The sequence below is a fragment of the Dendrobates tinctorius genome, unplaced genomic scaffold (genome assembly GCF_039654945.1).
Source record: "Dendrobates tinctorius isolate UK_male_01 unplaced genomic scaffold, ASM3965494v1 ptg000423l, whole genome shotgun sequence".
Taxonomy (NCBI): domain Eukaryota; kingdom Metazoa; phylum Chordata; class Amphibia; order Anura; family Dendrobatidae; genus Dendrobates; species Dendrobates tinctorius.
The window spans coordinates 420,512-442,192 of record NW_027362087.1 but is presented as its reverse complement, the minus strand read 5'-3'; the positions used below and the strand labels follow the sequence as shown (position 1 = coordinate 442,192).

Below are 21,681 nucleotides of genomic sequence, written 5' to 3'. Positions count from 1 at the left end.
ACAGTACACTGGAGGATTCTGGGTGATGAGAGGAGACTGCTGGGAGATTATACAGTACCCTGGAGGAGTCTGGGTGATGAGAGGAGAGGAGACTGCTGGGAGATTATACAGTGTACACTGGAGGATTCTGGGTGATGAGAGGAGACTGCTGGGAGATTATACAGTATACACTGGAGGAATCTGGGTGATGAGAGGAGACTTCTGGGAGATTATACCGCCTACACTGTAGGATTCTGAGTGATGAGTGGAGACTGCTGGGAGATTATACAGTATACACTGGAGGAATCTGGGTGATGAGAGGAGACTTCTGGGAGATTATACCGCGTACACTGTAGGATTCTGAGTGATGTTGGTCTCGTTGGTTGTCAGGTGCCTCTCAGGTGTCAGGACGTCGCTGTCTTTTTCTCCTCGGAGGAGTGGGATTATCTAGGAAGACACAAGATTCATTACAAGGACGCTATGATGGAGGACCCCCGGCCACTTACGTTACAGGGTAAGAACATATTTTTTCTTGCCCTTCTGTCGCCATGTTTGCGGTATACACATTGTCGCCTCCTTTTACTTCCTTTGCAGTTTTCCGCCTTCGTTTCTCTTCGTCTCCGTGTTCTCTTTAGATAGAGCAGAATGCCTCTGACCACTTGGGTCGGGCCGGTTACAGTAGAGGATGTGTCTTCTCGGCCTCTTGGCTGTAGATGAGGGCAGTGTCTGTTCCTTGGCTCTGCCTGCTAATGTAGGGCAGGTCCAGTATTGCACACTGAGTTTTCACTGGGTGGTTTATTTAGTCGTCTCGGAAGGTTTGTTCAGTGTGCGGCCCCAGGCTGTATGGATTAGCTGTGGGCCCTCCCTTGAGGGATGACATATTTCCGTAGTGATGACTTTCTTTCTTTTGATGACACCTTCTTTTTGGATAGGGAATTGGTTAATCTTCCGGTTGAATCTGCAGCTATTATTACACTCTGTGTTTCATTGCATGTTCTTTTTGTGGTCCCATTTTTTTTTCAGTCCTGAACGGTCTAAGGGACACAGTATGTGGTCATCAGTTTCTGTCTAACCCTACAAGCCCCGACTCTCCACCACCATGAGAAGACTTTAACCAAACTGAGCTCTCAGTTCAACTGGGGTGGGTGCCCACATCGATGATGAGTGCAAACTAGGTTTCCCCCAGCTTCTGAGAGCCGAGGCCATGGATTCCTGACTCTTTTCGTTGCCTTTTGGGTCACAGGGACAGAGGAAGCTGTTTTTAGAGTGCTTTTGGTTTTTAGGGTAGGCTGCTATAGACCACAATTCACTTTTTGTTGAGTGAAACTGCTACATGTTTTGTGCATTCAGTTGAAGAATGCAATCGCAGTCTCAAGTAAAAGAAACTACCAGCCTCCTACGAAGGAAAGTTTATCCGAAACGCGCATCGGGGTACGTGTGCGTTCAGGACTTTAACCCTTAAAGGTATTTTGTTATGCATATAATTATACCCTCTGGTTTTCCCCCTGCACTCTGCACTTTATTTACATTACACTTGAATTGCACTGTTATTCTGCACAATTGTGTGCTCGTTAACTATTTATTGATCTTTATGATATTATTATCACTTATTTTTAATTGTTTTATTTTATCACACTTTACCTGAAACCTCCTATATGAATTTTTATTACCTTTTTGGGCTGCTATATATATTTATGTTTATATATGGCTTTTTATATATGGCCTTTGTATTGGTCGTATATACGCACACACTAATTTTAATTTTTGAACTTTTATTGTTTTTTGTCACTATGCTTCTTTGAATATCTAAATAAATATTGATTATTACCTAATTTCCCTGATTGGATTTCTCTGTCTCCACTGTGTCTTGGCCCTTGGGTTCTGCTTTACACATTAAGTGGTTTCCACTCCCTTTATACACTATGCACCAGGCAGACCAAACTATTATAATATAAGTCTATGGCTATTCTATGATGTAGAAATATATTATTTCCATATATATATATATTTTTTTAGTGTTCTCTAGTGTTAGTGTGATTTTTACTCTCATACTCTCAGCTTCCTACATTACAGAGTTAAAACATATATATTGGAGCATTCATCCCTCCATGTGCACTGCATACTCGCGTACATTCTCCCACCATGCACACGTTGCATACTCATGTGCGTGCTCCCTCTATGTGCACTGCATACTTTCATGCATTCTCTCGCCATGTGCACTGCATTCTGTTACACCGCTCCGTCATACTCACCTGGCCTCCGCTCCCACGCCGCAGCCGGCCTCCGCTCCCACGCCGCAGGCTCTCTCCACCCGACGGCCACGGTGGTCATCTCTGATGGGCTCGCGGCCGACCCCATCCCTGCATGCGATGCGCATGCGCCATAGGCCACGGCCGCGCCTCCCTGCTGCTTCTTGTGCTCCGCCTGTGCCCTGACCCGGAAGCACCTTCGGACCAATGGCAGACCAGGCGGGGCTATATCAGGCCGCTTCCCCCTGAGGGAGGCACCTGATCGTTGTGTTACCTTGCACACTGGGCTCTGCTTCCTCCTGTGCTCTCTGCAGCCTCTCGGTGCCATCCACGGTGTTTCCTGCAGCAGCCTCGCAGCCCTGTTTCCCGTGTTCCCTGCAGTATTCCCCATCCTACTCCAGTCCTGTTCCAGCGTTCCTGTTCCATCCTACTCCAGTCCTTCTCCAGTGTTCCTGTTCCATCCCACTGCTGTCCTGCTCCAGTGTTCCTGTTCCATCCTACTCCAGTCCTGTTCCTGTGTTCCAGTTCCATCCTACTCCAGTCCTGTTCCTGTGTCCCGGTTCCATCCTACTCCAGTCCTGCACCTGCGTGCCTGTTCCATCCTATTCCAGCCCTGCCTTCGCTGTTCCTGCTTCATCCAGCTATCCACACTCCTGCAGTCCTATTCCAGTCCTGTCTCCTATGTTCTGCTCCAGCCACCTCTCCCTATTCCAGCCTTACAGTCTATGCTTCAGTCCTGCACTCCTACTCCAGTCCATTTTGAGCCGCCCCTCTCAGTACCGGCTATCGTGGTACTTGAACCCCTGGGCCTGCTCCTAACGGTCCCTGTATAGGGGTCAGTTCCACCTGGCAGCTCGCCCGGGGCCCCTCGGTGCCACGGTCCAGAGGGTCCACTCCTGGAGATTCCGGCTCCTGACCACCCACGCTAACAGTACGATCAGGCCATGGACTCTGCTGGTACTACTGCTGCTACTCAGAAAGAGTTGCTCTTCCTGCAGGAGAATCAGGGACGCATTATGTCTGTCATGAAGTCTATGGACACCCGTTTGTCGGCCCTGCAGGTGGCCGATCCTGGAAATGCCACTCAGCTGGCCAGTCTCCAACAGGAGCTGGGTCAGCAACAAGATACTCAAGCCCACATTTTGTCTTACATGGCCTCCTTTTACAGTCGCTTGTCGGCCCTCCAGGCTGCCACTGCAGCCCCGACTCCTCCCCCTGCGTCTACAGCTCTCCCGACACCCCGCCTTGCCAAACCGCCTCGCTTCACCGGGGATCCCAAGTTCTGTAGGGGGTTCTTAAATCAGTGTAGCCTCCACTTTGAATGGTTGCCGCAGCAATATCCCTCTGACCGGGCCAAGGTAGCCTTTATTATGTCCCATCTGGAGGGAGAGGCCCTGTCTTGGTTGAATCCCCTCTGGGAACGTGATGACCCGTCACTGCCAGGGTCTCCCAAATCCCCCAGAACACTTTGCTGCCACCAGCTCCTCGTTTGATATTAAAACCAATATCGGGTCAGGAACCCACCCACAAGATAGCGTAGTTTAGTGCGGAGGATGTGGTTGTTCGTTCATAGAGCAAGGAAAATGTTTACTCCAAAAGTATAGGCAGTGTTTACAAAAATACTAAAGATATTACAAAAGGAGACAAAATATGGTGTATACAAACAGTTACAAATAAAAGAGGATTAAAATAAGAACTTTATACCTTTCCCTTGCTGACCTCACTGGGGGGGTTGATCTAGAGGATGTACGTCCCCTTTTAAAAAGTTCTTAGAAAATTCTATCTTTCGTACCTGGCTGGGAAGCTCACAGAGTGACGACAGGGGTATCATATGTTCGCTTACGAATTTATCTTTCTTTAGCTACCAAACATGGCCTATCTGCGGGCGACTGGAAGGCAGAAACCCTTTTCCCGGTTTCTGGCGGGTGCACAGGCTGCAAAACCTTGCTGAGTGTAGCTTTAAATATGCCTGTCTCTAGGATTATTGTGTGTTATTAAATTCGATCTGAAATAGACAGAGGGAAGTTACATCTGCCTGGAACTGGTCTGGGTAATAAACGTGCCCAGCTGCTGGAGGGGAGGGGGGAAAGTGGACAGAATTACACACAGGCAGAGAGAGGGAGGGGTGCAGTCATGTGCCTGCACTTGGGGGCTTCGTGTTTACACTGCACAAACCTAATGGGGGGTGGGGCAGCATGTCATTCACAAACCAAGGAGATGCAGCAAGCAGCCCTGGATGATGCTTCGGTTATTTACGCAATAACTCCTACTTTCCAGACACTCTCGCCATATTCCCGTGCATTCTCCTACCATGTGCACGTCATACTCTTGCCCGTTCTCCCACCATGTGCACTGCATACTCGCTTGCATTTTTCTGCCATGGGCACTGTATACTCACATGTATTCTCCCACTATGTTCACTCCATACTCCCGTGCATGCTCTCGCTATGTGCACGGCATACTTGCGTGCATTTTCCCACCATGCGTGCTGCATAATCCCATGTGTGCTCCTGCTATGTGCACTGCATACTCGTGTGCATTCTCCTGCCATGTGCACTGCATACTCCCATGCGTGCTCCTACTACAGTTGTGCTCAAAAGTTTATGTACCCTGGCAGAATTTTTTCTTTCTTGGCCTTTTTTTCAGAGAATTTGTTAACACCAAAACTTTTTCTCCACTCATAGTTAGTGGTTGGGTGAAGCCATTTATTCTCAATCTACTGTGGTTTCTCTTTTAAAATCATAATGAAAACCGAAAACATCCAAATGACCCTGATCAAAAGTTTACATGCCCTGGTGATTTTGGCCTGAGAACATGCACAGAAGTTAACACAAATGAGTTTGAATGACTACTAAAGGTAACATCCTCACCTGTGACCTGTTTGCTTGTAATCAGTGTGTGTGCATAAAAGCTGAGTGCGTTTCTAGGATCCAGACAGAATCTAAGGATCTTTCATCCAGCCACTGACTTTTCTAAAATGTGAGTCATGGGGAAAACAAAAGAATTGTCAATGGATCTACAGGAAAAGGGAGTTGAACTGTATAAAACAGGAAAGGGATACAAAATTGATATCCAAGGAATTGATAATTCTAGTCCGCAGCGTTCAATCTGTGATTAACAAATGGAAAACTAGGGGCTCTGTAAAAACAAATCCATGGTCATGTAGACCAATACAAATTTTGGCCACAACTGCCTGGAAAATTGTTCGCGATGCAAAGAGAAACCCACAAATATCATCAGCTGAAATACTGGACTCTCTGAAAACGAGCGGTGTGGCTGTTTCAAGATGCCCAATAAGGAGGCACTTGAAGAAAAATGGACTTCATAGTCGAGTTGCCAGAAGAAAGCCATTACGGTGCAAATGCCGCAAAGTATCTCGCCTGCAATATGCAAAACAGCACAGAGAGAAGCCTCAAATCCTTTGGAACAAGTTAATTTGGAGTGATGAGACCAAAACTAAAGTTTTTGGCCACAACCATAAATGTTACATTTGGAGAGAGGTCAACAAGGCCTATCATAGAATCGTAGAGTTGGAAGGGACCTCCTGGGCCATCTGGTCCAACCCCCTGCTCAAAGCAGGATTCGCTAAATCATCCCAGTCAGATGTCTGTCCAGCCTCTGTTTGAAGACTTCCATTGAAGGAGAACTCACCACTTCTCGTGGCAGCCTGTTCCACTCATTGATCACTCTAACTGTCAAAAAGTTTTTTCTAATATCTAATCTGTGTCTCCTCCCATTCAGTTTCATCCCATTGCTTCTAGTCTTTCCTTGTGCAAATGAGAATAAAGTTGATCCTTCTACAATGTGACAGCCCTTTAGATATTTGTAGACAGCAATTAAGTCTCCTCTCAGTCTTCTCTTTTGCAAACTAAACATTCCCAAATCCTGCAACCTTTCCTCATAAGACAGGGTTTGCAGACCGGTCACCATTCTGGTCGCTCTTTTCTGAACTTGCTCCAGTTTGTTGATGTTTTTTTTAAAATGTGGTGCCCAAAACTGGACACAATATTCCAGATGAGGTCTGACCAAAGAGGAGTAGAGGGAAATAATGACTTCACGTGATCTAGACTGTATGCTTCTGTTAATACATCCTAGAACTGCATTTGCCTTTTTTGCTGCTGCATCACACTGTTGACTCATATTCAGTCTGTGATGTATTAGTATACCCAAGTCTTTTTCACATGTGCTGTCACTTAGCCCTATTCCTCCCATTCTATATATGCTTTTTTCATTTTTATTGCCCAGATGTAGTACTTTGCATTTCTCCCTGTTAAAAACCATTCTGTTAGTTACTGCCCACTTCTCCAGTTTATTTAAATCTTTTTGAATCCTCTCTCTCTCTTCTCTAGTATTAGCTATCCCTCCTAGCTTTGTGTCATCAGCAAATTTAATCAGTTTACCCTCAATTCCTTCATCTAAATCGTTGATAAAGATGTTGAACAATACATGATACTATGATTAAAGGAACACCATTCGTACTGTAAAGCACGGAGGTGGATCGCTGATGTTTTGTGGAAGTGTGAGTTACAAAGGCACAGGAGACTTGGTCAAAGTTGAAGGAAAGATGAACACAGCACGTTATCAGCAAATACTGGAGGCAAATTTGCAATCGTCAGCCCGGAAGCTGCGCATGGAACCTACTTGGACGATCCAATTTGACAATGATCCAAAACACAAGGCCAAGTCGACCAGTCATTGGCTACAGCAGAACAAACAGAAGGTTCTGGAGTGGCCATCTCAGTCTTCTGACCTCAATATCATTGCGCCACCCTGGGGAGATCTCAAGCACGCAGTTCATGCTAGACACCCAGCAATTTACAGAAACTGGAGGCTTTTTGCCATGAAAAGTGGGCAGCTTTACCATCTGAGGAAATAGACCCTCATCCACAACTACCACAAAAGACTACAAGCTGTCATTGATGTTAGAGGGGGCAATACACAGTATTAAGAAATGGGGTATGTAAAATTTTGATCAGGGTCATTTGGATGTTTTGGGTTGTCATTATGACTTAAAAAGAGAAAACACAGTAGTTTGACAATAAATGGTTACACCCAACCACTAACCATGAGTGGAGAAAAAGTTTTGGTGTTATTCTTATTCTCTGAAAAAAAGGCCAGGAAAGCAAAAATTCTGCCGGGGTATGTAAACTTTTGAGCACAACTGTATGTGCACTGCATACTCGCCTGCAGTCGATCGTCATGTCTACTTAATTCTCCCGTGCGTGCTCCTGCTATGTACATTGCATACTTATGTCCATGCTACCGCAATTTGCACTGGTATGTAGATATACGGGGGTCGTGTAATCACTGGTATATAGATATACGGAGGTTGTGTAATCACTGGTATGTAGATATACGGGGGTCGTGTAGTCACTGGTATGTAGATATACGGGGGTCGTGTAATCACTGGTATGTAGATATACGGGGGTCGTGTAGTCACTGGTATGTAGATATACGGGGGTCGTGTAATCACTGGTATGTAGATATACGGAGGTCGTGTAGTCACTGGTATGTAGATATATGGGGGTCGTGTAATCACTGGTATGTAGATATACGGGGGTCGTGTAGTCACTGGTATGTAGATATACGGAGGTCGTGTAATCACTGGTATGTAGATATACGGAGGTCGTGTAATCACTGGTATGTAGATATACGGGGGTCGTGTAGTCACTGGTATGTAGATATATGGGGGTCGTGTAATCACTGGTATGTAGATATACGGGGGTCGTGTAGTCACTGGTATGTAGATATACGGAGGTCGTGTAATCACTGGTATGTAGATATACGGGGGTCGTGTAGTCACTGGTATGTAGATATACAGAGGTCGTGTAATCACTGGTATGTAGATATACGGGGGTCGTGTAATCACTGGTATGTAGATATACGGGGGTCGTGTAATCACTGGTATGTAGATATACGGAGGTCGTGTAATCACTGGTATGTAGATATACGGGGGTCGTGTAATCACTGGTATGTAGATATATGGGGGTCGTGTAATCACTGGTATGTAGATATAGCGGGGTCGTGTAGTCACTGGTATGTAGATATATGGGGGTCGTGTAGTCACTGGTATGTAGATATATGGGGGTCGTGTAATCACTGGTATGTAGATATACGGGTGTCGGGATCCCTCAGATTACTCTTTCATCTGAAGGACCGATGTTCTTGGGTGTGAAGCATCATATGTCTCTAATTAAATCAGCTCCGTGGAGAAGAACTACACAGACACCAGCTGTATGGTACAACTCAGGATGCCTCCAAGACGCCTCTGGCTTATCAGTTAGGCTTCCGTCTTTTATAGTAAAGAATTTAAACATTTTACAGACATGCGCAGTACAAATGATTTTACAACTTGTTTTAGACAAAGAAAGTCATTTAGGCGAAAAAGCAGAGGTATTTGACCTTGGTTCACAAGGGAGATGTCTGAGACATCTCCTCGAAGAACAGATAAGGTTTTAAACAAGAGAATGCAACATAGACAGAACTCAATTTAACTCCTTCAGTTCCTATCATTCCCCCTTTGACATCTTCATTTTCCACAATCTGGAACACTGGATCCTGCAACAACAGCGGATAGTGGCTCGTTCACCAGGTACTATCCCAGGCCGACGGGTTGCCTGAGGGAGACAGGTCTTCTACCTTCTCCATCCCCCAGATACTGAAGCCACGTCCATCATTGCAAGAGTACGCTCCTTCATGCCAGAAATGAGATGTCAATCTAGGACTCAAAGGAATAATAGTTAAATTCTTGTTGTTTACAGTCAAACTTCCTTATCTATTTCTACATCTTTTCTTGCATACAGAGATACACCAAAAAACAAGTTTCAATAGCACATATATTACGAAGATACAGACAACAATACGTAATAGACTTAGTATAATCCCAGTTATCCAGCCTCCAATACCCTTAAACCAATTAGCTGGATTAAGAAAGGAGAATGTATCTGACCACCAACTATCCTTAGTACGATCATTGTCTTTATTGTACTGATCTCTAAGTTTTTGAACATCCTCTATTTTTGATCTTAACTTTAAACTACTGTTGGGATCTATATAATGACAGCAAGCTGGTCCGATGACTTGACACATACCTCTTTGCGCTGCAGTTAAATAATCTAATACTATGGTATGCTGATTGGTGGCTATGAAGAGCTGATTTTGGACAGCAACGGTGGTGTTCAATATATCCAATATATCCCATATTTGGTCATCTAAGTAATCTGTAGCCCTGACTAATTTATCCCACATTTGAGTAATCATAGGATAAATAAAAATAGAGCTGACAATTTTATTGGCCACACTCATCTGCACTATATGTGGTCTCCCAGAGAGGCGAGGTGTATTGTCAGCAGCTCTTTTGTACAACGTGTGTTTAGGTATGCTCTGAGTATTCAACTGGTCATTCGGAATAACAAAGGTAGCTGGAGTCAAACGACCCAGAGTACAAGCACCTTTTACCCCTACTGGCAACCATTTATATGCATTGTCTCCACATACCCAGTACATGTCACTAGGTAGGTCCCATAGGGCTGAATGTTGTAATACCAGTCTATGAACTAAATCTATGAACACAGATACATTCTGAACCATACACCAATTTGGAAGTTGTCCTAAAGGGCTACACTACCCTACATCGGGATTTCCACAGGTGGGAGTTCCTTTCTCATATCCAGATGACTCGTTGCAAGGTATATTACCTGAAATATTAAAACAAGTTTCATTATTGCCCTGGGGAAATAAATTGGAATACTCCCAGGACGTGTTATGCAACCTTCTTTCTAGCAGTATTGGTTTGAAGGCATCAGTAGAGTGGGAAGTTACATTAAAACTGACTTGTAGACCATACATTGGAATTTGCCCCAGGTAGGTTAATCGAGTTCTATTCCTGGGTACCCAAGCCCCCCCTTTATATGCCAGATATTGAAGGTATGTATTACTTCCTGAAAGATTACCCTGCCACCAAGGGTATCCTACCCATCCCACAATAGGTATACCAACAGTTGTGTTCCATAACTTCACATTATTTGTGGCATTATTAGCAAGTGTATCAGAACAACTGGTCCAGGCAAATAATTCCTCGGGTGGCACAGGAATAACAAGGAACGGAATACTAGTGGCTGATACTGGTGAATGTGTGCAGATCCAGCAAATGATTTGACCAATCATTCAGTAATTTTTCATGATGTTGTATAAACTTATTATTCAAGGACATTGGAGAATTTAGATTGTCCCACGCAGCTACCATTATTACAGATAATGCAACAAAACCAAACCAAAACATTATGCACTCTTATGCTTTGTTAATTCCTGTGGCTAGTTTGCAATGCGATGCGTGGATCCAGGTTGGTCGTCCTTCCAACTTAACAGAAGTAGGCGTTGTCAGGAGTACTTGGTAAGGTCCTTGATATCGGGGTTCAAGGGTCTTTCTGGAGTGTTTCTTGACATATACGTAATCACCAGGTTGTAGACAGTGAGTTCCTTCCACACTATCTGGATCTCTGTCTGATTCAATTGTTTCAGGGACACCGAATCGTGGTACTAGTTCCATCACCAGTTTCTTTGCAGTGGCTCGAGCTGTAGCCGTTTTCACCGGGTAGGCCTCTGGCCATCCAGAGAAGAGATCTACACATACTAGGATATTTGCATACACTCCTACCTTGGTAGCTGTATGTCGTCAATCTGCCGTCTCTGAAACGGGTAGAGAGGCCTAGGTGTCGCTTTCTTAGGGACTTTTACTGTTTTACCTGGGTTGTGCTGTGCACAGATGAGGCATGATTGTACAAGTTTCGCAGCTGCGCAACTGAAGCCAGGAGCGATCCAGAAGGCATCTACCATGGCACACATGTGACTTTTTGAGGTGTGATTGGGGCCGTGTGCTGCTTGCGCCATGATTGGGAACAGGGACTTTGGTGGGCACATTTTATCCTTATTCTCCCATACTCCATTTGAGTTCAGCTCAGCTCCCAGTCTCCCCCGGTGTACCTTCTCTGTTTGGGCAGCCTTTTGCTGGAGGGATTTCAGGACATCTAGACCCAATGTGGCTGGAATACGCTGACTCCCCGCCACCGTCCACTGCTCTCTCTAGGCCGCCTTGTGCTATTTTAGCAGCCTCGTTCGCCCTTCTATTGCCCTCTACCTCCACGGAGTCACCTTTGTGTGTGCTTTTACCTTGACAATGCCAACCTGGACTGGTAACATCAATGCCTCCATCAATTGTTTCACCAGCTCTGCATTTTTAATGGGCTTCGAATCTGTGAAAATATTAGCGACTTTACCTGCAGCGGCTCTACACGCCTCAGTGAGTGCCTTCAACTCTGCCTCCTGCGCCGACATGTGAGGAGAGAGTGGTTCCGCTCGGATTACCTCATGTGAGGATACTACTGCATATCCAGTGTAGAATCGTCCATCCTGGTGGTATCTGGGGCCATCTACAAAAAAGAAACTCAAAGTCTGCATTAGGAACAGGTTTTTCATGAATGTGTGCAAACCCCACCGTCTCCTGACTCATCAGTTCTATGCAGACATGTTCATGCGTCATGTCAAAGTATCCTTCCTCACTTGCCAATACGGTCACCAATTCCCCCTTTTCTGAATCCACAGGCAGGAGGGTGGCTGGATTCAGAACGTTACATCTTTTGAGGAGTGACATACTCAGGAATTAGTAGAGCACACTCAAGTCAGAGCTGTCTGGCCATAGACAGATGTTTTGGTTGAACTTGTAGGAGTATGGCATGGATCGTCAGTGTCATCTCACATGCCTTTCCTATTACGTCTCCACTTTTTTCCTTGTGCTCCAGCATACATGACAGGTCGTTTTATTGTCCTTGTTTGCTCAATTTCTTTAGCTACCTTAAGGAGGTCTTTCGGATCTACATGTCTCCATTCAGGTCTGGCTGTCTGTACTGCGTCTCGTAAGTCTTTGTTCATACCGTCAATGAATGCATCCACCAGTATTCTAACATCAAGTGGGTTTATGCAAATGTACCCCATGTCTGCCCATTTCAGCTGTAACCGTCCAAGGTATATCTCTACTCTCTCTCCTCTTTGCTGTGTCACATTAGTCAGGAGTACAGACTGCTCTGATTGTTCCACTGCGGCCCATTGTCTTAGTGACTCACAGTACGTCTCCCCAGATCGTGCAGATTTATCATCCATGCCCCAAGCCTGATTCTTTGTCACATCTGTGTGTCTTAATTATATGATCTAGTGCGTCACCTGCCTTTAAACTCACCAACCTCTCTAGGTCTGCCCAGGTACACTTATATGTCTGCTGTACTTCCTTTATGTGTCTGTAAAACGGGAATGGTTGGTCTTCAGGGGCAGGCAGCTGCTTCAGCAAAGCTAGCTGGTCAGAGGGGCTCCAGGGATAATACACCTGTATCTTTCTTATTCTAGTCACACTTCTAGGTCCTGCTGGGGTTGGTCGTCTGATGTCTACTGTCAGCTTACTCCTCAAGGGCCAATGTCCCTACTACCCACTATCCACACTATTATGTCAGCTTCTTATGATCTTGTCTGGATAGGATTTAGTGCAATTCTCTTAGGTCAGTAGCACAGGTAACACTAGTAGCTATTCAGTCTGGATTTGTCTGAGTCTGACCACAGTGTTTACAAGTCCATCTGTTTTGTCTGGGTCTCTGGTTACACTTTGTCAATCAAACATTCATAATACACCTTCCATACTGCTGCACATTCTCAAGCATCATTTATTCACTTGCTATTTTCTTCCCTTGTCTGTGCCTTTTTGTACATCCAAACATTCACACTCTGGTATTTTTGCCTTTTTCAATATTTGTCCCACTTGTTTTACTGCTTCCTTCCTTCTCTGTCTTTTGTAATTTGACACAATTTGCTATACAAATCAATCACACAACTAGAAGCAGGTTCAAACACATTAATGACCAAGCAATCACTTACAATTCCCTTCTAAATTAGGCACCATATCTCACTTTTAACTTCCAATCTTCAATTAAGTACTGTTGCTTTAAAATGCACAAATCTTTCAGCGTGTACCTTACGGATAGAATTACAGAGAATTTTGAGCACAGCTCACACTCAGCAGAGATAAGAGCGAAGGGAGAAGAAAACTACGCAGCTCCATCCTTCACCCCTCCCGTCAGAATGCAGCGTCGTCCTTCACAGAATTCTGTAGTTCTTTAGACTTATCAAAATCAATTTCTACAAAGAAACTCAAAATCACGGGATTTCACTGTAAGGGCAGATAACTGTATAATGAGATTAACCATGCCTTGCCCTTTTTCTGGCCAAATGCATTCAGGAAACTTTACAATGTAATGCCACATATAACACGAACTATATCATTACTCAATTCATTCAGTCTCAGATGTAGATTTGAAATATCTATAACGCATCTGTCCGGGATTCCACCACAACTAGAAAGGTCACAAATCTCTTGACACAAAAATGATGTGTGATGATTCATTCATACGTGCTCATTCACTGATTTTTTTTTTTTTTTTTATACTCAATTACTCATCTCTCATCTTATTCAGAGGTTCTCATAGACATATATACAAGGATTCACACAGCCTGCCTATCTTGCACTTTGGATTTGATTAATACTTTTTCCAGGTTCTTTGCTGCACTACTTCCATATCTATCCTCAATTATATCACATAACCGGTTTCCTTCTTCAGGTATCTTTCCCTGACTGTTCCCCATCTTATCTTTTATTCTTATCCTGTCTCTCTTGTTGTCTTCCTGTTAGTCCCCTGCCTTAGGTGGTGTATTGGGTAAGCTCAAGACTAGGCTCTACTATACCTCGTTACCTTCTTCCTAAGGTGCTAACAGGCTAAATGGAGTGTCTGTTCCTCGGTGTACTACGTGTTTCGTGTACTTATATGCTATGTAGCATCCGAACAGAAATACTCCCACAACACACAGGATTGTAAATAAAGTGTCCATCTACTGGGGTTCTTCAGTCATATCCTGTCACAGGCTCATTTCACGGTCCTGTGCTCATTCGGTCACACTCTTATCTGTCACAAGGTTTATTCGTAAAGGGTGTTGATTTAAGCTTAGGCGGTGACCTCCCCGAAAGGACGCTGTCACATGGCCCAGTTAGGCAATATAACCACTCTTTGAACGAATACCTACTGTGCAGCTTATTTGTCTACTTTCCACAACCTTTCAAATCAAAGTAGCCATTCAACAACCTCCTCTATTCCTAGTGCGGAACCGTCTATTGTGAAAAACTTGTCCGTCCGGGCTGCGCAGTATGAACTGTTCACCCAGCCTTATATTCCATAATGTCAGACCTCTCCCATTTTGATTTGCATCAGCTCTTTTTCTAAAAATAGCTGTGCACAGACAGAACCTACAGTAACCTCTCATTCGAGCAGAAATTACATATGCGTGTCACACCCGATTTCCTCAGAGTTCTTATATGGACCTGATTTTACGGCCCCCTCCTCTACTAGATTCCCCTTTATACGGACCTTAGTTATAATGATAGATTATGAAGAGCAGAGAAGAGAAAAATTGATCTCTTACCTGGCCAGGTGTTTAGGTCTGCTGTTCACAATTTCATCAGTAACTGGAGTGGTCTGTAGATCGGGTAGTCTTGGAGAGGTGCCTATATCAGGTCCCTGTTTCAGGCGCCAGGAAACTGTCGGGATCCCTCAGATTACTCTTTCATCTGAAGGACCGATGTTCTTGGGTGTGAAGCATCATATGTCTCTAATTAAATCAGCTCCGTGGAGAAGAACTACACAGACACCAGCTGTATGGTACAACTCAGGATGCCTCCAAGACGCCTCTGGCTTATCAGTTAGGCTTCCGTCTTTTATAGTAAAGAATTTAAACATTTTACAGACATGCGCAGTACAAATGATTTTACAACTTGTTTTAGACAAAGAAAGTCATTTAGGCGAAAAAGCAGAGGTATTTGACCTTGGTTCACAAGGGAGATGTCTGAGACATCTCCTCGAAGAACAGATAAGGTTTTAAACAAGAGAATGCAACATAGACAGAACTCAATTTAACTCCTTCAGTTCCTATCACGGGGGTCGTGTAGTCACTGGTATGTAGATATATGGGGGTCGTGTAGTCACTGGTATGTAGATATACGGGGGTCGTGTAGTCACTGGTATGTAGATATACCGGGGTCGTGTAGTCACTGGTATGTAGATATACGGGGGTCGTGTAGTCACTGGTATGTAGATATACGGGGTCGTGTAGTCACTGGTATGTAGATATAGCGGGGTCGTGTAGTCACTGGTATGTAGATATATGGGGGTCGTGTAGTCACTGGTATGTAGATATATGGGGGTCGTGTAATCACTGGTATGTAGATATACGGGGGTCGTGTAGTCACTGGTATGTAGATATAGGGGGGTCGTGTAGTCACTGGTATGTAGATATACGGGGGTCGTGTAGTCACTGGTATGTAGATATACCGGGGTCGTGTAGTCACTGGTATGTAGATATACGGGGGTCGTGTAGTCACTGGTATGTAGATATACGGGGGTCGTGTAGTCACTGGTATGTAGATATATGGGGGTCGTGTAGTCACTGGTATGTAGATATATGGGGGTCGTGTAGTCACTGGTATGTAGATATATGGGGGTCGTGTAATCACTGGTATGTAGATATACGGGGGTCGTGTAGTCACTGGTATGTAGATATATGGGGGTCGTGTAGTCACTGGTATGTAGATATACCGGGGTCGTGTAGTCACTGGTATGTAGATATATGGGGGTCGTGTAGTCACTGGTATTTAGATATACAGAGTCTATACTGGGGTTGTGTATTAATTTGTGTATTTCCCACAGATGAATCCAGTAAGAGAATTCTCTTGGAGAGATGTCCGGCTCCTCTCTTTTCTCAGGACTGCCCAGAGGACAATGTCTCGGAGAATCATCAGGTAGATGATGCCATCGTTTCCCCCACATTCAACCATAAATCACTGATTTGTGGCTCATTTGACATTTTTCTCGTGTTTTTAGGAGGATGATCTGATTGATATCAAGGTTGAAGTCGTAGATGAAGAGACTGATGTGATGGCCGAGCAGCAGTGTAAGGAGGGAAGACGTTAATGTCTGTTGGCGGGTCTCCTCGCTCTCATCATCTCATGTAACGATCGCTTCTGTTTTTTTACCTACAGATGGATTAAGGGTAAGAAATTTCCCGGCGAGATGTCCGGCTTCTCTGTATTCCCAGGACTTTCTGGAGAGTGATCTTGTAGATGAAGCAAAGCCTCCTCCACTTCTATATGCATCGTAGGGGTTCACACTCTCAGGGTGCCGCTAGGAGCATGAAGCCACAGAGCTTTTATCTCCTAACAGAGAGGTGTTTATTTCCACCGGTTGCACACTACCGAAAAGAAACTCGTGAGCGTAAAATCCCTAGCTTTGTCCAGGCGGGGGGTGAACTAGTCTCAGTCCGGTCACACAAAACCGCTCTCTTCCATAGCAAGTGGTGATAATTGCAGTTTTGTGCACATGGCCGCTGCAGTCTCCTCTCAGAGAAATTCTGGCTTGTCTCTCTCCAGCTCCAACACTTCCCTCTCTGCTCAGATTTCGGGCAACTAGCATATTGGAATAATAAAACTAATTAATACTTTGTCCCAGTTAATTTGCACAGCACTGTACTTCTCCCTTTGCCCAATGTCAAGGGCCTTGGCTTCTTATGCCACCAAACATTGTACTCTTGAGAGAGAGCGTTGGCATTGACATGTAGTTTCCTGGGCCTATGCTCCATATGAAAGTTAAAATTTTGCAAAGCTAATACTTACTAAGTTCCCGGGCATTGTTCTCCTTTTTCTCCTGCTCTCCTGCATCCATCTTAGTGGGCCGTGGTCGGACACTACCATAAATTTTTAGCCAAACAATTAATACCTCCATGCATCCAGTGGACCTTCGATGTCTGACCACTCTTTTTCTAGAATGCAGTAGGGGTTCTCACATGGGGACAGCTTCCTACTCAAACAGATTATTATATGTTCTTCTGCACTCATTTCCTGTGACTTGATCCCAGTCCGACATCTAACCCCGGTGGCAATATCGGCTTTGTCTATTTACCGTGTAACCGCTTGGTTGGTTTGCTGCTACAGTATCAGCGGATTAAAATTGCCATGATGTGGGATGTCCCCACTCTACCTGTTGGTCAGTGCTGATTAATAATGCTATATATTATGTTTTGCATGTGTGGCGCTGCACTAGTTTGCACTTTAATGTATTTGGGCAATTTTGAAATTTTAGATTATACTTTATATTAAAAAGTAAGTTTTATTACCACTTTTGCTACTACTCCACTCGTTTCACATTTAGAGGTTTTCCAACATATCTCAGCCTGGTCTAACAAGCCAGCATCATTTAAACATCCTCTCTTCTCCTTCAATACACTTTTCCAGAAACCCTCATTAAGCCTGCCATGTGGTGGACAACCAGATGCTGAACAAAGCCTACGCATTTTCTGCACAAATTTGACACCGCCCTACCTTGCTCACTCTGTCCCTTACTGGACAGATTGCCCATCTTCTGTCTCTTTCAACAGGAATGCTGTACTAGAGAAGTAAACCAATGGGTACTCTTACTTTTCACTATGGTCTCCTACTCTGTCTCTCCATGCTTGACTTATATATATAATCAGACCAAAACCATCAGATCCTACTTCTAGGGGCTGGAACCATATGGGTTTCTTTCGCACTAAAAAAGGCTTTTGCTAGCATTCGCCCACGTCGGCTTCACCGAGTCCAATCAACTAATCGCTACAATCCAACCCCACCTACAGGTTACCAGTGCAATGCCAAATCCACACTCCCCATACAATATACGACACAGGAATTCAACGCAGTACACAAGGTCTCATCAGGGTTCACACATGAACAGATCAAGCGATCTGCAGACAATCTCGGGGCCGAGATAGAGGTACAAATTCAGGTAGTGTAACAGTAAAGCTTCTTACCTTTTCCTGCAGCTGTCCTGTCCGTCTCTCTAGGTGCTGCAAAATGTTTGGATCAAGCAGTGTTTTGAACTGCAGGGTCCCTGTTTGGTTCAGGTTTTGTCATCGCCACGCAATATGTGCACAGACGAGCCATGCTGATACATTGAGCATCGAAGCCGATCTCTCTTTATTACATCATAGGTCTGTGTCTATAGAGGCATTCCCTGGACATACAGTGTAACAGTGTAATTGGTTCAGGTTATCTCTACATACAGTGGGGAAAAAAAGTATTTAGTCAGTCAGCAATAGTGCAAGTTCCACCACTTAAAAAGATGAGAGGCGTCTGTAATTTACATCATAGGTAGACCTCAACTATGGGAGACAAACTGAGAAAAAAAAATCCAGAAAATCACATTGTCTGTTTTTTTTTCATTTTTTTTGCATATTATGGTGGAAAATAAGTATTTGGTCAGAAACAAGCAATCAAGATTTCTGGCTCTCACAGACCTGTAACTTCTTCTTTAAGAGTCTCCTCTTTCCTCCACTCATTACCTGTAGTAATGGCACCTGTTTAAACTTGTTATCAGTATAAAAAGACACCTGTGCACACCCTCAAACAGTCTGACTCCAAACTCCACTATGGTGAAGACCAAAGAGCTGTCAAAGGACACCAGAAACAAAATTGTAGCCCTGCACCAGGCTGGGAAGACTGAATCTGCAATAGCCAACCAGCTTGGAGTGAAGAAATCAACTGTGGGAGCAATAATTAGAAAATGGAAGACATACAAGACCACTGATAATCTCCCTCGATCTGGTGCTCCACGCAAAATCCCACCCCGTGGGGTCAGAATGATCACAAGAACGGTGAGCAAAAATCCCAGAACCATGCGGGGGGACCTAGTGAATGAACTGCAGAGAGCTGCGACCAATGTAACAAGGCCTACCATAAGTAACACACTACGCCACCATGGACTCAGATCCTGCAGTGCCAGACGTGTCCCACTGCTTAAGCCTGTACATGTCCGGGCCCGTCTGAAGTTTGCTAGAGAGCATTTGGATGATCCAGAGGAGTTTTGGGAGAATGTCCTATGGTCTGATGAAACCAAACTGGAACTGTTTGGTAGAAACACAACTTGTCGTGTTTGGAGGAAAAAGAATACTGAGTTGCATCCATCAAACACCATACCTACTGTAAAGCATGGTGGTGGAAACATCATGCTTTGGGGCTGTTTCTCTGCAAAGGGGCCAGGACGACTGATCCGGGTACATGAAAGAATGAATGGGGCCATGTATCGTGAGATTTTGAGTGCAAACCTCCTTCCATCAGCAAGGGCATTGAAGATGAAACGTGGCTGGGTCTTTCAACATGACAATGATCCAAAGCACACCGCCAGGGCAACAAAGGAGTGGCTTCGTAAGAAGCATTTCAAGGTCCTGGAGTGGCCTAGCCAGTCTCCAGATCTCAACCCTATAGAAAACCTTTGGAGGGAGTTGAAAGTCCGTGTTGCCAAGCGAAAAGCCAAAAACATCACTGCTCTAGAGGAGATCTGCATGGAGGAATGGGCCAACATACCAACAACAGTGTGTGGCAACCTTGTGAAGACTTACAGAAAACGTTTGACCTCTGTCATTGCCAACAAAGGATATATCACAAAGTATTGAGATGAAATTTTGTTTCTGACCAAATACTTATTTTCCACCATAATATGCAAATAAAATGAAAAAAAAACAGACAATGTGATTTTCTGGATTTTTTTTTCTCAGTTTGTCTTCCATAGTTGAGGTCTACCTATGATGTAAATTACAGACGCCTCTCATCTTTTTAAGTGGTGGAACTTGCACTATTGCTGACTGACTAAATACCTTTTTTCCCCACTGTATGTGCTGACATTAGCATGCATACATCTCATTGGCTACATTTTGTATAATCTACACCCAGCTTTAGGCTGTGTGCCCATGTTGCTTTTTTTAAGCGTTTTTGCCGCTATTTTTCTGCAGCGGAAACTCTTAAAAAGCGTTAACGCATCCCATGCCATCCTATGGGATTCCACAGTTGCTGTGCCAGTGCTGCGGATTTTCCCGCTGCGGAATTGCATAGCAGAAAAATCCGCAGCATGTCCATTATTTCTGCGGAATCGCTGTTATTCCGCAGCCATAGCATTGCATTGAAACCCTCACTTTACGCATGTGGCTATGTCCACCATGCATGAAGTGAGCGCTTCATGTGCGGATGGTACCCAGGGTCTGGAGGAGAAGAGACTGTCCTCCAGGCCCTGGGCACCATATTCCTGTAAAAAATAGAATTAAAATAAAAACTAGTGATATACTCACCTTCTGATGGCCCCCAGAGCCCTCCCGGCCCTCAGCCACGCTGCCAGCAGCTTCCGTTCCTAGGGATGCTTTGCGCGAATCACCTGAGATGACGTCGCGGTCTAGCGAGCGTGACGTCACAAAGGTCCTTCGCGCAAAGCATCCCTGGTAACGGAATGGACGGGAGCGCCGCTGAGGACATCGGGGGCCGTCAGAGGGTGAGAATAACCATTTTTTTTTTTTTTAATTATTTTTAACATTCTATCTTTTGCTATTGATGCCGCATAGGCAGCATCAATAGTAAAAAGTTGGTCACACTTGTCAAGCACTATGCTTGTGTGTGACCAACCTGTCAATCACTTTTCCAAGCGATGCTTCAAATCGTTCGGAAAGAGCAAGCATTCCACAAGCTAAAAACGCTTGTTTTTTTGTGGGAAAATGCTTGCGAATTCCGCATGCGTTTTATCTGCGGCAGGGACTTGCGGAAATGCTGCGGACATTTCCGCAGCAATTCTGCAACGTGGGCACATAGCCTAAGGGTCTAGATGTGTCATAAGGGTCTTAAGTGTGACTCTCGCTTCTCTCTTTCACTTTTCCATGTTATCTCCAAGTCCATTAGACAAAGAAATTCCTTAGACTCCTAATCTCAAAACATACACAAACTCCATTTTGGAAAGCAAGAAAAAGCATGTAGAATAGCCAAAATGGAGTCAAGATGGCCCAATAACTCTTGATCTCACACAGCTGAAAAATAAATTTTTATTTACAATGTGTGCAATGTGTACACCATAAAGCTTAGAATATCATCATATTAGTTCCTTTTTCTCAAACGCCACCTTTTGCATCCATTATAAATAGTACATCGCACTTCCAAGTACCGGGGGCTCTCCGGTCAAACCTTTCAAGGGCGCACACTGTTTTCTACATAGGCACATGCTTGAAAGATTCAATGTGACACTGCTCCAATCTCTCTGATGCTGTCGAACACTTATTTTCCCTTTGTAAAAGCTCCAGATGCATGTGTGCCCCAATGGTCGATGAAAAATGTCCCGACTGTCATTTATGTGTGAGAACATTACATGGCCATGAAAAAAGAATTGGATCTAAACCTCCTCTGAGAGCAACTTCTCCCATCATCCAGGAGCTATGTGGTGATGATACTCCCTCCCCACCCCCATGATGGAGACCAAGAAAAAGTGATATCTAAGTGGCTCAGGGAGCAAAATGTTGAAATTTT

General features: G+C 44.4%; 1 protein-coding gene across 2 annotated transcripts in view; it reads left to right on the top strand.

Moving 5' to 3' along the window:
- Positions 1–17,485, top strand: part of LOC141076752 (uncharacterized) — a 108,850-nt gene extending 91,365 nt beyond the window's left edge. For both annotated transcript variants that reach the window (XM_073564041.1, XM_073564040.1), the window contains 4 exons: positions 370–493; positions 16,022–16,113; positions 16,196–16,265; positions 16,354–17,485. In XM_073564041.1, the coding sequence (XP_073420142.1) occupies positions 370–493; positions 16,022–16,113; positions 16,196–16,265; positions 16,354–16,472 (405 nt within the window). In that variant the 3' untranslated portion in view covers positions 16,473–17,485. The remainder of the gene's footprint in view (positions 1–369; positions 494–16,021; positions 16,114–16,195; positions 16,266–16,353) is intronic.
- The last annotated feature ends 4,196 nt before the right edge of the window (positions 17,486–21,681 follow it).